The sequence below is a fragment of the Thunnus thynnus genome, chromosome 5 (genome assembly GCF_963924715.1).
Source record: "Thunnus thynnus chromosome 5, fThuThy2.1, whole genome shotgun sequence".
NCBI lineage: Eukaryota > Metazoa > Chordata > Actinopteri > Scombriformes > Scombridae > Thunnus > Thunnus thynnus.
In genome coordinates, this window is record NC_089521.1 from 21,964,591 (window position 1) to 21,982,044 (window position 17,454).

At 40.6% G+C, this 17,454-nt stretch overlaps 1 protein-coding gene across 1 annotated transcript in view; it reads right to left on the reverse strand.

Annotated features, from left to right (window-relative positions):
- The window catches only part of LOC137183233 (LHFPL tetraspan subfamily member 3 protein-like), a 30,954-nt gene extending 17,566 nt beyond the window's left edge, over positions 1-13,388 (reverse strand). The window contains exon 1 of the mRNA XM_067590130.1: positions 12,116-13,388. Coding sequence (XP_067446231.1) covers positions 12,116-12,542 — 427 coding nt within the window. The 5' untranslated portion in view covers positions 12,543-13,388. The remainder of the gene's footprint in view (positions 1-12,115) is intronic.
- Between the last annotated feature and the right edge of the window lie 4,066 nt (positions 13,389-17,454).

Genomic DNA, 17,454 nt, shown 5'->3' on the forward strand with positions numbered 1-17,454 from the left:
ATCCCTCCCTCTGTGGAATAAATGAGCAGCCTCCCCTGCCTGAGCCCTGGTCTGAGCCAGGCCACTTCTGAGATCACAAGGATTAACTCTGACAAATCTATAGTCCACACCCTCCAGGGCTACAGCCACACTAAACACAGGGGAGCCATGATGATGACTTGGCTGGTATTTAGAGTTTATATTCCACTGTGCTACACCCAAACTCACAGAGAGCGGGCTAATTAATCAGCATTGATCTCTTAAGTTTGGACTGATGTCCAAAAACATGACCTCAGGGTTCTTAAATGAAACCAGCTGTTCTGCATTCAAATGAGCATTAAATCTACAGAAAAATTTTACAAAAGCGCACATGACCATGGCCATAGCATGTAATTACAGGAAAGAAAAACATGCACAGTACATGCATGTAAATTAGTATATAACGTGTATAGATATCCTCCATCTGTTCTCTCCTCCTCCTGTCCACCCTGTGAGCCGCATGGATGATGGATCCCCAATGCCTCTGGCCGCATATAATTAGATGGTTCAATTGGCTGTGCGTGTGTTTCTTAATTACAAAGATGCAGGAGTGGAAGGGTGCGAATGCAGGGGTGATTTGAAAGCAAATTACCTGTTTGGACATGAGGAAAATGGGTAAGAAAGCAAAATTAATTGCTCCTTGTTGTGTGATTGCGTATGAAATAAGGCAAGATGGCAGGGGCAGGTTAAAAGACGCACATAGAAAAGGAGCAAGGGAGAATCACAGTGATGAGTTTGTAGTCTAGAGATCTTCCCCATCTCACCTTTCGAATGTTGAACCGCCTGCTACGAAGGTGGTGTGCAGCCAGTTGATTTGATTGAAAAAAGGTTGTGGGTCAGCACATTCAGTTTAAATGCTGTTCTGAAAAGACCCAGTGAGAATACAGATTGGCAATGCAATTATCCCAAACCAGTTGTCAACACCTCTCTTTACTACCCGGCTGCCACTTTGGATCCCAGTCTCAGTCTCAGACTCTGAAGCCTATTTAGGATTTGTGAGCAACTCTGTAGGGGATTCATATTTCTGCTGCCTCAAAATCTCACATCTCACATCAAGATCTCTACATGTATCCTTATCTTTGTTTTGTTACTTAACTCCATAGTAGCTCAGTCTCTTATTCTCTTATTTGACACACAAAGGCACACTCACTGGTGTTTAATAGTTAAAAGTGCTAACACACCTGACTGTAATAGCAGCAGACAGTACTTTCTCATGTTGTTTCACTATCTACGTTACACAAATCTGCCCCAGTGGATATCTGACTTGATGTGCTGTAGAAAGACATTATTCCCTGCTCTGTGCGTAGCTGCACGACTGACTGGATACATCAAACTCTTTCTAACGTGATGATAATAAATTGCAACCCCCAAACTGTCACAGACTGCTGTAAAATAAAAAGGCCCAAGGTAACATTGGCCTCCTGTCATAGGCTGCAGTTTGGGCGTTCCAGTGTTGGAACGTCCAAAGGTTAAAGGTTTAAGGTTACTCTACTGCACAGTCATGCAACTGGACAAGTTCAGACAGCACAGACTTTGCAGAGAGGAGGTGCACACTTATAAATGTTATTTGACTGGACAGACCTCAGGCAATTTATTCATCAGATTGGTGGTGTAATCTGGAAGATGGTAGGGCTCAAGGGTAAAAAATCCTCTATTATTTTTACATCTAGTGAGGGACTGTTCGTTATTTATCAGAGCGGGGCACACAGCAGGCTGAACTTGTCATTACGTAGTGATAACAAAGCCCATCCATTTAGAGGGAAGATATGGTTATTATTGGTCAATTTTACTGTCATTTCAGCGCTCTGTAAAATTATAGTCAGACCATCAATCACAGAGCTGAAAGCAGCACTTTCTTCCCAGCAACTGTGGAGGCACAAAATTCTGACAAAAGGGGCTTCATTCATTTAACCCTTCACATTCCAACACAAACTGAATAGGCAGGTTTGAATGGTTTATTTCCTCAGAAACATTTTCCTGTCCTTTCACCATACAGCGATAACACATATTTTGAAAAGAAAAAACTTATTTAAGGTAAATACAAAATGCAGCCATTTAAAGTTCTATGTCCCTCCCCTAAACTAAAATACAAATTACATAAGTCCCTCCTCAGTCCTTAAAAAATTATTTGACGTGCCTCCCCCCTTTTGCACCACTCACCTCCCTCTCATAAATAACGAAACAGTCCCTGACAAATGGAAAGTTCCAGTCGACGGTCTGAATCAGTCACTGGTTTATTATATATTATTCCCATTACATTTCTAAAATTATGAGTTAACTGTGTCTTCAATGAACATTAGCTCAGTCACATGACTTTGCATATACCTTCTAGAAAGATTGTAAATACAAGTGGAACGGTGTTGCAAAGCTCTATTTACAGGTATCAATAGAAACCTCTACATTATCCAAAAAAAACTTAAATTGTTCAAATTACAGCAACTGAATACCCAATTACAGAAAAAGGAAGATAATTATATTTTTATTACTAACACACTAAAATGAACACTGACACTCAGAGAGCAAAACCTCAGTTCAAGTCTCCAAAACTCTAAACACATTTTCTGCTCTGTACCCAATATGTAATTCAACATGGCACTTTCTGCAACACACCGCACACGGTTCTCTACATAAGACACAGGATTCTGACGTAAAGTCATGTCATAAGGGACAACACACTTTTCAACAACATCTGGCAAGTCAGTGGCCCATATTCTCCATCAAAACCAAGTGCACATGAAGCAGCTTTACAGGGTGTCTTTTGAGGAAAATTCTGAAAGAATGAAAGATCTGAGACATGAATATCTGGATGTAAGTACAAGATTGACTACAGCACACTACACACAGTGCAGCATTTATTTCCAGTGGACTGGACTACACCATACAGACTGACATTTTTATTTTTTGATTTTCAGACAGTACTGGAAATGGATGCTAATGCGATCCCACATGAGTTTATTTTCATCAATGAGGCTTAAACCTCACAAAGACCAGAAGAAGGAGAAGGAACATTTTTGGTCACAGAGCCATTGTAGATGTTCCTGGCCGACGAGGTGGCAACATCACAGTGTGTGCCGCCATCGCACATAATGGTGTCCTCCACTGCCATGCCAACCTTGGTCCATACAACACAGACCACATACTCACAGTTTTGGACTGCACAATATTTTGATACCAGGTGGACCATATGGATGACGCAGAGCAGCACAGATATGTTGTAGTGTGGGACAATGTCAGCTTCCTTTGTGCAGCCCTGGTCCAAAACTGGTTTGTTGACCACATACTATTTCTTGTTCAATACCTTCCATCCCACTCTCCATTTCTTAATGCAATTGAAGAGATCTTTTTGGCATGGCGGTGGAAAGTGTATGATCGTCAATCCTATGTGTGCATGCCTCTTCTGCAGGCAATGGAAGAGGCATGTGATGATATTGATGTCGGTGCTGTCCAGGGTTGGATACGACACTCAAGGTGCTTCTTCCCTCAGTGTGTAGCCAGGGAAGATATCGTCTTGATGTTGGTGAGGTGCTGTGGCCAGACCCAGCTAAGCGGTGAGATGTAGCGTAAGTATTTTTCTTTCCTGTGTTTTTTCTGTAATTTTTTTTCTGTATATTTTATCCTCAGAGTTTTCTTTTCTGTTTACTGTTTTTGATAGAGAGCAGTTGTTCACACTGTTGTTATGATGCACTAATTAGTTGTGGGGGAAAAATAAAAAGGTTTTGTTTCAACAGTATATTTGTGTTTCTGCAAATATTTCTGTAGACTCGAACAATCTCTCTCTGAAGAATTCTCTACATACAGAACTATTATTATGACAAAGTCCACCAAAGAAGAAAGTGCTTTTGAATGAGCACAACAGTGTGTAGTTGGTTGGACAGAAATCTGATAGGAATATAGTGTGTGCTGTTTGGTGCAAAAGTTTGATTTTGATGTAGTTTTGAATGTGGTGCTTAATTTTGCAGAATATATAAGTTGTTTTGCACTTTGGGTGAGTGGTTTTGTGAACTGTGTTAAGTGTTTTGAGAAAATGAGCTCTGTTTTATCAAAAATGTCTATTAGCAATTAAAAAAAAAAAAAAAACTGTATGCAAAGTAGCTAACTCTTTTTTTGGTCACTTGAGGGCAGCACCACAAGACAACACTGACATTTTAGCTTAAACATTTTAGCTTAAAAAATGACTCAATTAATTGATTAATCCACTAATCATTGCAGCTCTAAATAGTTGCTTATTTACACATAAAGCAGACAGAACATTAACATCCAATTGGAGTTGTGTTTCTGGTGAGCTCACCAATGTACTGTCCAATATTCACTCTCTTTTTAACTCTGTTTTTGGTCTCCACTCACTCCTGAGGAAAATATCTCACTCTTTAGCTGCTAAATGCTCCAATATGTTCAAGTTTGTCTGTCTGCATGCTGTTTAGTGCTAGGCGGGTAACACAGAGCGGTTTTATCAGAGCTTGTGTGCTGAGAACAGTTTCCTGCTACGACTGGAAAAGACGTTGATGAGATGCTATAAAGCTCCCGAGAGCTGAGGGGAACTGCAGTGTCGGATGATATTTATCAGTGGGTTTGACACTACAAGCAACCCTTCTAACATTACACATAGTCATCGGATCCATTGTCAATATAAAAATATTGATTTGAACAGCCTTAAGTAACAGTACTGGAGCATTTTGTAAAAACTCAACCACACAAGAGCACTTCCACAAAGTCAAACCAAATTGAAGTGAAGTGAACTGTAGATAAATAATAATTCTCTGGCCTTGGCGGAGCATTACAATGTTAACTTAAATCTTCTGGGTAAACACAGTGTAGGCACAGCTATGATGTGTGAAAACAGTCAGGTTCACTCACTTGAACTCTATGCAAATTAAGATGCAGGAGGTCATTCAAGGATGAATGCCAGAATATAGCAAAAGTCAGTCTAAAGATGAAAAAAGTAACTTTTAATCTCCTGAAGGTTAATATATGATGCGTTTGTTTTTGTGTGTGGGCAAATACTTTTTTGTTTACTACTTTGGGATCAAGGCAATTACGGCACTTCATCAAATTGAAGTCAATTCTTTTGTGCATTTTAATAGAATTGTAGTTAATTTATATGCTAATTCTTGCTATAACATAATGTTGCTTGGCATTGGGAACTTATAGAAGTTGTTTTTCAACAAAGAAGTGAGTTCATTCACTCCTGGGTATGGAGGGTCATGAATTAGCATGCAGACAAAGAATGTGCATCTATTATGTGTACTAAATGAACTGCTTCTATGCGAAGAATGCACACATACACGCACGCAAACACACGCAAACAGGAAGCAAAGCAAAAGACAAAAGTAATAGAATCAGCCTCAGTCGAGCATGGATCTGCTTTTAAAGGCCTGATAGGTATATAGACAAAAGTGCTCATTTGCAGCATTAACTCTGGAGAGCTGGAGCACACAGGTCTGGTCCTACCGCAGAGGAAAGTGCAGCTCTATGACAGCTGCTTTCATGCCGAGCTCAACCACTTTCCACCTCTGCATTCAACTAGGCTTTAATGCTCCTTTCATAACAAACCTCTCAATAGAACTAATGGACCATGGGAGTTTGAGCCTGCCAGAGAGAGACACAGATAATCATACATAAAGAAAGCGAGAGAGAGATGACCTGAAGTAGCTCCGTTATCGGATCTGTATTCTATCTTCCTTCTGTCTCTACTACTTTCTACCTTCAGACCTCACGCTGTTTCCTCACGTTATTCCCAAGTCTCTTTTTTTCTTGACTGTCATATCTGTTTCTCCTTTATCTTCTCTTTCTCCTTTCTCACCTCTGCCAGACAATAAAGGTTTAACGTTTTGATGTGCTGATCCCTCTTTCTGTAAGGGTCGGTTTGTTTGATCTTTATCTATCTTTATCAAAGTTGTTTTGTTTTCTTGAAGGCTACATATGCTGTGGAAGCATACTAGTACACTCACACACACACACACACACACACACACACACACACACACACACACACACACACACACACACACACACACACACACACATTCATATGTGCAATAAAATGAATATAGCAGTTACAACATCCAAGGCACTACTAGAACTAGAAAATGAGCTAAACTGGGTTGATCTTTAACAAAACTTCAATCTGCATCCAGAAAGATAAAAAGGTCTGACTAGCTATATAATTCCCCAAAAGTGAAACTATCTCTCAAAAGCTAAGAATATCTCAACATGAGGAATGCAATCCTCTTGGGCAACCTAATGAATCACATTTTGTAATGAAATAAAGCATAAACTCTTCACACCATAAGCAAGTCATATAAGTGTGTCCCTCTTACAGCATACTGACGACTAAGGAGGGTTTAAAATACTATGCATTGACAAAATTACACTGTGGCCATTTTATGTATTTATTTGTTGAGGATTTTGCTTTTATTTTGACAGACAGTGTAGAGACAAGAAATGTAGACAGCGAGAGAGAGGGGTATGACATGACACACAGGTCCCCAGCCAGGAGTTGAACTGTGGACATTGTGGTTATGTGGTCTGTGTCTTAACTGTTAGGCCGCCAGGGTGCACCATTGAATTTATTTTTTAATTACCTTTAACATGGTCTTTGACTGATGTGGGTTATCCATATTTTTAGTATTCTTAACCAAGTTGGATATACCAGATCTTTCAGAAAAATCCCTTTGGAGGCTGACGTGAATGTTGTTTACAAGTAGGAAACTCTTAATTACAGTATCTGTAATATGACATAAATGTGGCATAAGCACAGAAACTAGTCCTTTTGGATCAATGAGCCATCAGAAACAGTCAAGAAAAGCTTGTTGAGAAAAAAAACTTTCATTTGTTTGAATTTTCTTCAGCTTGTCATCAAAAGAAGCCACACAAATGCTGAAGAAAGTAACAGCTTGTGCACAGTCTGAAAAGTTGTCATACACATCAAAGCAGAAGCAGAGGATGTTCCCAAATGCAATTTTGTCATTTCACTTGAATTCTAAAGCAAATCATTTTGCATAATTATTTCATGAAAAACTAAATCCAGACACCCAAGCCCACACTAACATAACTGGCCATATAATAAAATAAACAAAAAAGAGGGAAAAATAGAAATCTGACCCTGAGCAATTACAGCCCTTTGAAAAGTCTTTTCAAATAGGCCACCGTCTGTCTGCACAATTGCTCTGCTAACTTTACAAAGCTTACGTCTTGCTTATTCACAGGTGACTCATGACTCATTTCTGTTTTTGAGGAGAAACAATCCTTAAATATAAAAAAAGACTGGCAGCCGACATGACAGAGTACGTAGACTGGGTATAAAACTGTGAAGTAATTATCACTGACCTCACAGTCATCTTAGTTAATTGGTGTACAGACCCTTGAAGAACTGCAGTTACAGGACAGAGGAAAGAAGTGATGAAGGGAGAAGGGAAGAAGGAAGGGAGGAAAAGAAGGGAGGAGGACATGGACAGCACATATTGTACTTTAGGTGGTGAATAGAAAAGAGAGGGAAGGGAGAGGGGAGTCTAAGAAGAGAAAGGCATGAAAAGAGAGTGGAACGGGAGATATGGTAAGGTCAGAATGAGCAAGTGAAACGAGTTGAGATGCACAGAGGGGTGAAATTGTGTGAAGGTAACAGAAAGAGATAAGGTAAAGGGGCTTGTGCAGCATGTATCTTGCTGTGCTCAGCTCAGTGGGGTGAAAAAAACACACACATTTACTGTACATCTGCATGCCATGGACCTGAGCAGATGCACAGACAGAAATAGCTCCAGTGAGAAAAGTAAAAGAAAGATACAAGTCCATCTAGGGCAGGATAGATGCAGGAGCACTCAACTTAGCTTTAGCTCTGGTGGACATTTTGAGAGCTCTGATGTTTCCTGGTGGTTTGCTTTCTCATTTCTCAGCATTTTTACCTGAGCTTCGCAGAAAATTCTCTTCCTGGAGATGGCTAGAGATGTGTGTGTGTGTGTGTGTGTGTGTGTGTGTGAGCTCACACTAACCAATTCACTGGAGAGTAGCTCTGTCAAACGGCGTGAATTTGTTATATGCTGCAAATGCACACAACCTTCTGACCTCAGCCCAAGGGGATTTGTGAAAGCTGCTGCAACAATGGCATACAGTATATCACTTAAATTACGCATTCTGGGCAAACACATACTGTATGACCTTCATATTGATTTAGTGCATCTAAATAGCCATTTTACTCAATGAGGCATGGTACTGTTATATGCAGTTTTGTCATACCTATCATACTGTGTGGCATCCAATTGAAATCTACACAAAAGACAAGAAAAAAACTATAATATGTAACCTCACATTGAATATAAAAAGACCCATAATAATGATTTCTAAAGCAGAGATCGGTGCCATGGAGCAGAGAGCAGTGCTGTGAATACTGACTGTGTCCTTGGACCAGGCATGGGTGACAACAAGCTATGGCTGAGCCGATATGTAAATTTTAATTTCAGTTTGCTTTATTGGCATGAGATGTGAGCAGAGTAGAGTAGAGAAATCTTTATTATCCCCACTGGGGCAATTCATTTTGCAGCAAACATTAAGATTGAGTCCTAAAACATACAGCTAAAGGAACATAATAAACATTAAGATTAAATCCTAAAACACACACAGCTAAAAGGAGACACAGTTTCAGTACTATTTAGCCAGAACATACAAAAGTACCTATCAGACATAATAGTAACAAACACAATATCACGATGTATCAGTCCTAGTCCACATACCCTCCGGTTACAAGTTCAAACTTCGGATAGCAACTATATCTATTCCTGCTGCATCCAGGCATCCAGTACCTACATCCAGAGGGAAAGAGGGAAAACTCAGAATAAAGAGGGTGTTGAGGGTCCTGAAGAATATCTTCAGCTTTCCTAATGACCCTCTTCTGATAAACGAGACAGAGGTCATTCAGATCACAGCCAGTGATTTTAGAGCTCATCCTCACAATTTTCCTTAACATATTCTTATTCATCAGGTTTAGGTTCCTGAACCAGCAAATAAAAGCAAAGGTAAGGACTGACTGAATACAAGATGAGTAAAACATTTTCAAAAGTGATTTGTCTACATTAAAACTGCTAAGCTTCCTTAAAAAGAATAAGTGCTGGTGACCTTTGTTTAAGATTGACATTAGGCTCAAAGCTTAGTTTAGACAATTGTCCCCAGATTGTCCCCCAGATATTTGTACTGGCTAACCACTTCTACCTCTTCCCCATTTATGAGGGTAGGTGATTGGGGGGACAGAGGCCCTTCTGCCAAAGTCAGTAGCCATTTCTTTTGTCTTTGGTACATTGAGTTTAAGAAAGGAATTATCACATCACTGTAAGAATTTGTTAACAATTAAAAAACAAGCAAGTTTCATCGTCTTCGAGAAGACTCACTATAACAAAGTCGTCATCTGCAAATTTGATAATATGTATGGACTCATGGTGGTTCACACAATCACTGGTGTACAAAACAAACAGTAGGGGTGAGAGAACATTTACTTTCACCCTCTGGGAACAGTCAGTTAAAAAGCTCATAAGCCAGCATAAAGTGTTAAAATCTATAGCAAAGTTAGGCAGAAGAAAAGTCAATAAAAAGCAACATTAGCATAGCTTTGACTGAATGAATGAAGTTAAGGAGGGTAATGGTGGCATCCTCTAGCTCCCTCCCTGGTTTTTAAGCAAACTGTAAAGGATTCAGTTTATCTTTGGTCATAGTAAGGATCTCTTTTCTAACAATCCTCTCAAAAGCTTTAATAGTCAGAGAAGTAATGGACACAGGATTTAGTGATTTGGGAGTCCCTACCTTGGCCACTGGCACTACAATAGAGTCTTTCCACATTTTGGAACCTCTCTTTGAAGAAATCAACACTGGAATATAAAAGAAAGAACGCCACATAATTGCCTGGCACGGTTTTTGAATAGCCTGTCCCCAATGCCATCAAGGCTGGGACTTTTTCCTCTACTCTCCACTTTCTCCTCGTCGATGATAATACTGCTCTCATGGGCTCGAGTATCATCCCTCAAAACTAGATGTTCATTTTTAAAATCATGCTCATCAAAAGGTAAGTAAAAATGATTCAGTTCATCGGCCAGTGCTCCATCAGGTTTGTCAGATAAAACAGTTTTCTTGCCTTTCCTCTCCATCCCCTCCCATGCAAAACGGGAATTACCTTTGCCAAGTTCCTTCTCTACTTTGTCTTTATATTTCAGCTTAGCTTTCCTTATTTCCTTTTTCACATTTTTAGCTGCCTCTGCTCTTTGGGTGGCATCCCAAGATCTCAAATCAAAACAGATTTGACAGATTTTGTTATCCAAGGTTTGTCGTTAGGGAACACAGTACACGATTTATGAGGGATAACATTTTCTTCACAGAAGGTCATATAAGCAGTAACAGTCTCAGTCAACTCATCTAGGTCACTGCAGGCATGTGAAAAAAAAATGTTCGTTGCCAAAGCATTTTGGATAAAGGGAAAAGGAAGCAATAAAGAGCTTCTCACATTTTGTTCTTCCATATATCACAAAAATATTAATGATTGTACCTCCCTATCAAAACATCAGTTGACAGTAAAGGGCCCATTACAAACGCCAGTAGGCCACCTGTCCTCCGCAGGGCTAGTAAGTGAAGGCAGCGTGAGTTTAACCTTCAGCTAAGAGTAATGAAGTTTGACAGTGCTAAGCAGCCATGCTTGCTCATTAAGCATCCCTGTGCCAGCTTGTCGTGGTCAGGGTCTCTCCTCTTGGCTTTCTCTTTCATCTCTTAGCTGCAGAAGCACAAAGCCCAGCGGTCTCCTCATTAGACAGGCTTATTGCGTTAATTCAGCCCAACATAACACACTGTGCTGGACTTGTTCCAAATAATCCCCCTCATTTGTGTTTGTTGCAAACAGGAAGCCGGCTTCTTCGACCACTGGTACAGCTGAACCAACCGATGTTTGGCAATGTTTGGACCCCTTTCGGATGATGGAGGCCTCCACTCACATTGGGTGACATTAGCCTACAGTTACAGTGACAAAATGCTGCCAGCAGCTGAACCATTGACCTCTACAACATTTAAACACCCTCAGCACCCCCAATTCTAACACACAAACATACACACCTGTTAGCTGATAATCTGCATGAACATGAGAAAACACTTCACATACCGATTAGGGTGCTACAACACCTGTGTAACCATGTCATTAAGTGAATATCTTATGTGATCACACAGCTTCATAAAAATGGAATTAAACTTCTAAATTCATCGTTCTGTTGCCATTTTTATATCAATTTTAAAGTATTAAGCAAAGATCCTGCATCATGTTATCAAATCTCACTGTACCCTAATTTTTGACCATTAATAAAAACAGTCATGCACTTTTCAGAGGTATGAGCAGCATACATGTGCACTTATGCTGTGGTAATGTATTCAGAAAGAGATCCATGACCATAGACAAAGAGGCTTAGCTGGTTTAACTTTTAAAGGCATAATCCAAGACCCCAAATATATACAAAAAAAGATCCAAAACACAGAAATAGAGCTATTGCGATCGAACTGATTGACAGGTATTTTGATACACATTAACACAAGACAAAAACTAATCAAGGTGTCTTCAGCAGTTGCTAATGGTTTGTTCACATCAGTCATTTTTGTGAATATTACACGATAATATATGTTTTTGAAAAACGATAATCTGTCAAACTCTTCATGTGCCACTATACCTGTAACTTGCAGTCAGAAAGTAACTGATGGGGCCCGTAGTCATGCCTGCCATTGCCTCAGCAACACTTCAGCACCATGGACAGCACTGTCTGTTCAGCAGTGTTGGCTGACAGCTCATGGGGAGATTCTGGATGCTGTCTGCTTATCTGCCTCTTGGCAGCTCACACTGACAACTAATTCATCTAATCAACGGATCAATCAAATTCAAATCCATCCCAGTGTTTAGGAGTTTAATGGTTTACAAACTTATCATGTCAAGGACACCAAACAGCCCTAAATCATTTCTGTAGCTGAAGTCAAATTTATACATTATCTTCTATACATTATTTTTGAATGAAGTAGCAATAAACTATCCTGAATGTTGCATTCTTCCAAGGCCCCCCTCCAGCCACTGCACCCCACTTTGACAAGCACTTACCTGACAATGCTTGCATCCAGCCACAGATCTTGTACACGGTGGAGGTGCTGAGGAGAAAGAAGAGACTGAAGCAGCCGATGCAGGTGACAACCAGCATCATGGACATTCCAATGAAGAAGGAGGCGGCCTTGAACGCACTGGAGGGGATAGCGGCGAACTCGGTAAAGCTACCCTGGCAGGCCAGCTCTCTGGAGATTCCGTCTCCAATGCAATAGTGAAAAAGGCCGAAGTAGCCGGCCTGCGGCGTATCCACGCCATCGCCAATCCAATAGGGCTGTGAGAAGATGGTCACGTTAACAATGCCGAACAGGATAGTGAAGATGGCCCATAAAAGTCCGATGACACGGGAGTTGCGGACGTAATTGGTCTGGTACAATTTCGCAGCTTCTGCAGATGGTAGCATTGATGCGGCAGTTCCAGGTATCATTTTATGCAATACCGAAGACTAAATGAATGTTGCGATCTATCCGAGCACAAAGCGAGTACTAAACATCTAGCACATAAACCGTATATATATATTTTCTCTTACAAAATCATCCCGAAAACAGCGCGAACAAGCGGAGCGGAGAATCTATGCCTGTGCAGCTGCAACACAGCAACATCTGTCAGGCGCGATCAACTCATGACGTCGCATCCTAAAGCCAGGCAATGAATCAAGTGAGGAGCTAAAAAAGCAAGAGTGTTTGAACCCTGGATGTGAGCGACAACTGTGGAAACTCAACGATTTACAGCGGGAGAAACAGGCTGCCTCCCACTTGCTCCGTGTAGCCGTCAGACGTGCACATCGCTGCCGCACTGTGTCGCTCACCGATGCCCTTGGAGATCCTCGAAAAACCACGGACTGAAAATATGTATTATTCACACTGTACTCGGCTGCACAGCATGTGACGCGCACTGATCCGTAGCAGCCAAAATACTGAGAGCCTATAACAAACAAGCTGTTTTGTGCATCTGAGCGGGGTCGCATCCAATAACGCGTTACAGGCCTGTACTTACGAATTAACGCAGTCTACCGTAATAGCCATTCAGAAAATTTGACAGCACCCCTCAGGATCGTTAAATGGGAATTTATTCTCCGGTTTATGACAGCATCGCCGGTCAGCTAGTGATGCTGGGAGTCAGAGAGGGAGGGGCACAGACTGTAGACGCAGAGGCAGCCTCTGATGTGCGTGTCTATCTGTGCAAACAGTGACACACACACACACACACACACACACACATATACACATACACACACTTCTGGCCAACGCTGCGTCAACATCCACTAGACTGATGGTTCAGTGCGATTTTAAATATCCTAAACAGAAAGGTTGTCCGCCTAAATCTGGTGCGAGTCCTGCATGTCACTGTTACCTGCCGTGTTAAAGACACAGCCAAGCATTGCTTGGCTTCATGAAGTGCGCTGCTTTGCTGCCAGGAGGTTATATAACACTTCATGAAACTGCACGACGCCCCGAAGAAGCATATAAATACACTGACTGCACACTATAAGCACCGAATACTGTCTTTGGCTTAAAATGTCAGACGGTTCCAGGGTCATTATTCTCTTTTCTCAAGAGAAGAAATCATCCTATGAAGCAAATCATGCAGCTTCTGCCACATTTTTCCAATTCTACTTGTGTATTTGTGACATGCACCCAGCCCACACACCAAATATGCTGTAGTGAGGAAAAAGCATTTGTCAGTAAAGAACGTAACTTCTTCCATAAAGCATTGCATTGCAAACACAAAACTCCTTTCCTATGCTCCATAAGTGCAATCCTCCACAAAAAAGGCTCCATTTCTAGAAAAAAACTCAAGTCTCTTCCAACCGAAGGAAATCAGCAGAGATTAAGACATCTTAGTAAAAAATATTGCCCTTAGATCATCATTATAATAAGCAATAAACATAATCTGGACTTTATCTTTGGTATCAACTAAATCACATTAACTGTGAACATAACTGTCCACATACAGACTATTGATTAAGTTCTGCTAGTCTAGTAACAACCCAGTGCCTTTATGCTTCTGTTTATGACTTATTGGGCTTTATTATGCATTATTTCTCACCACATTACCAGAGTAATCGTGACTATTCTCAGCTAAGACCAATGCATGATGTCGCTACACTGCGCTTTCCTGTGTCAGATGCACTGTCCAAATTTTTCACCCTTGATGGTTATTCTGCACAATGCTGTTTTCCCTTAGATTAATGTTTGGAGGATTTTCTGTAAGAGTTCAATGCTGATTTTTGAATGCACCGATGGATCAGTCAGAAGAGGCAGTTGTCTCATGATATCTGTGAAATCAGTTTCCCATAATTGTTCAACAGATCATGTTAAAAAAGCAAAATATGTACAAAAATCTGGTGTAATGCATATTATTCAACAATTCTGAAGGCACACATCTTTGGGAAAAGAACATATACATTTATGCATTACGGTATGGTGCAGACATGTGCTCGTCTGCACATCATACAAACGAAAAGATCATTTTTCATGCGACACAGATGTATGAGCATAATCCAGACCTTTGATTGGAGGCCACAGACATTTTTTAACAATTTTATAATGATGGAGGAATATTTTGGTTAATATCAGATAAAAAAGTACTCTGTGAAAGTAGTTCAGGTTTTTAATCTGTTTTAATTAGAGGTGGCGTACATCTGCATCAATATATGAGATAACAGGCAGCATGAAAAGGCTTTGACGTGTCAGTTTGAAAATTTGTTTTTTTATATTTTATTCAAGACATAATGAAAACGTACACCATCAGTATTTTAATTATACCTGTACAATCTGCAATCTGATACAACAGCTATGTAACCTTGTGACATACATCATCAGTGATGTAAGCTGGGGTCATTGAGTGTTTTGGGTTTTTCAACAATCAGACACACTTGCCAAAGCGACCCAGCCAGGGTCAGTAAAGCCCTGGCTTGTGTCCAGGCACTACACCACCCACAGCTCTCCTCCCCTGATCCACAGCTACCTTGATGGCAAATTTGATGGCTCTTCGTCTACTGGTCCCTGTGATGCCCAGTATGCTGAAAGCCCTGCAGAGGGACTGGCCTGCGAACCCTCTGTAGCCCACCTCAATAGGTTTGCACCTTGCTTTGACATTCTTCCACTAGCTCAGCATACTTTGCCCTCTTAATCTCATTGGTCTCCTCAGTGCGGTCCTCCAAAGGATTGGTGAGCTCCAAGAGAATGATCTGCTTGGAGGCTTCTGAGATCAGCATCATGTCTGGGCTTAACGTTGTTGTGGCAACAGTTTCTGGGAACTTCAGTTGCTAATTAATCTTTGTGAAAGTTACATTCAGTCTTGTTGATGCTGTGCCAGAGAGGTGCTGATTAAACTCTATGGTTATTTATGAGGCCATAGTTAGTGATGGCATTATATTTAGAGGTGTTTCTAGTACTGTACTGTATGTGAATAGGGGTGGACAATACATTGCATTATGAATGTTTCTATTTAAATATTTCAAATTTATTACATATTATGGAGCCCTCTGAGGCAGTGCTGGGGTCAAGGAACCAGGAGTGATTCTTGTTTTAAGGTCTGCATCTGTTAATTTGTTGCAAAGGGGAACACAGTGGCAACAAACCACTTCTGTACTGTCTGCTCAAAGTATAAAATCAGCCTTTGAAAAGATTCATATGTCAGGACACTCTGCTGTATCTGTATCTGCTGTACTGTAGGTGTGATCAAATACTTGAACCCGAATCAGCCAAAAAGCAATGACACTCCTTCTCACTGCTGTACACTTAATAGGCTTTTTATGCAACTTAGCTCCTGTTTTCTGAGTTTTCTGAGACTTTAAACAATTAGTCTGCAATAACACCAGAATGCTTCTGATTATGAATTGATTCATCCAGTGGGGGTTAGGAGTGGAGGGTGGGGGGCAAAAGAATGTATTATGGGCTCTTACCCACTGTGGTGTGAAGAGCACCCTCTACTGTTCATGACAGAGCTCCAAGTTCAGACAAAAGCTACACTACAGTACAACCTCTCTTAAAGGGTCAATTTGTAAGAATTATGAAGCAATTTACATGTAGGATTAATTGTTTTTTATTGTCAATGAGTGTACGGAACTTAAAAAATTAGACCTTCCCCAACTTCCTCGGTTGTCTGTAACAGCCTGTGGACTGATTTCTATGTGAAGGACCTGGGCCGGATTTTCCGCGAAACTCCAAAGGATGTGACGTTTTTGCGCACTTCCGAGTGCCTTGCTTATCTCCCACTAATGTCAACAAATTACCGGCATAACGACACAACAAAAACGGTGCTATCCGAGTACAAACCAAACACCTTGCAAATATTAGCTCTCCAGCCAATGAGACAGCTAGCTACCTTTGTTGACCCACAGTCTATGTGTTGACCATAACACACTTTATAACAAAACACTCCCGCAATGACAAGTCGCCCTCTCCCGAGCACACACAGCTAAAACATTATTTCCTCAACAAAGTAGCAGTGAACAAGCTCCATAGCGATAGCAGAACATAGCTTACCCCTTTTATTATTTATGTTGTTTGTCCAAAGGTGGTAATAAGCACACATTTCACAACGACACAACAGCGCGTTGCTCCCCGGCCACTGCTCGCTGAACCTACCGGTGTTTAGTAAACAGGATCGGTAAATCGGGTAATCGGGTGGCAGAGTGACGTATATTTTTGCGGGTCACTAAATATTGTGTAACACTTGTCTGCTCTGCTCTGTGAGTTGACTGGAGAGGTAACCAGGATTACAGGATTGGAGAGGCGGTGCGGGAACATACGAGTAAAGTTAGTCTACTGCTGTTTTGGACTTAAGTGACTTAAAATCCGGAGAAAGAAACCAAAAAGTTGTCTTCAGTATGTTTCCAGAGTGTCTTCTTCAGTGCAAAACAACCGCTGCTCATACTCAGATACTAGCATTAAGCAGTGCTAAAATAACAGTTTATGGTAAAACCACAGTTTGAAAAAAAGCTAACGGCTTATTTCTTTCATTATTATGCAGCAAACTGAATATTTTTGTTCCAGCTGAATTGAAGAGTCTGAAGAATCCGAAAATGTCTTTAAAACAGAGGTAAGTGCTGTCAAACTTGTGTTTTAAAGTTTCAGCTAAGTAGCTCCGTGACTGGAAAGCCAACTCTCACATATGAAACCTTTATTTTAGATTAGCTTACATGAATTATTGTGGGCAAGCAAATGCCAGACCAAATAAATGTCAAGAAATGTTAAACTTATTACAGGAGGAACAACACGGGTGTTATATATAACATTAATGATGGCTCCATTATTAAACACTGTTATTTGTTAGTACACCTTTGTTTTTTTCTGCATGTCATGTCAGAAAAATTACATTAATGTAATGTA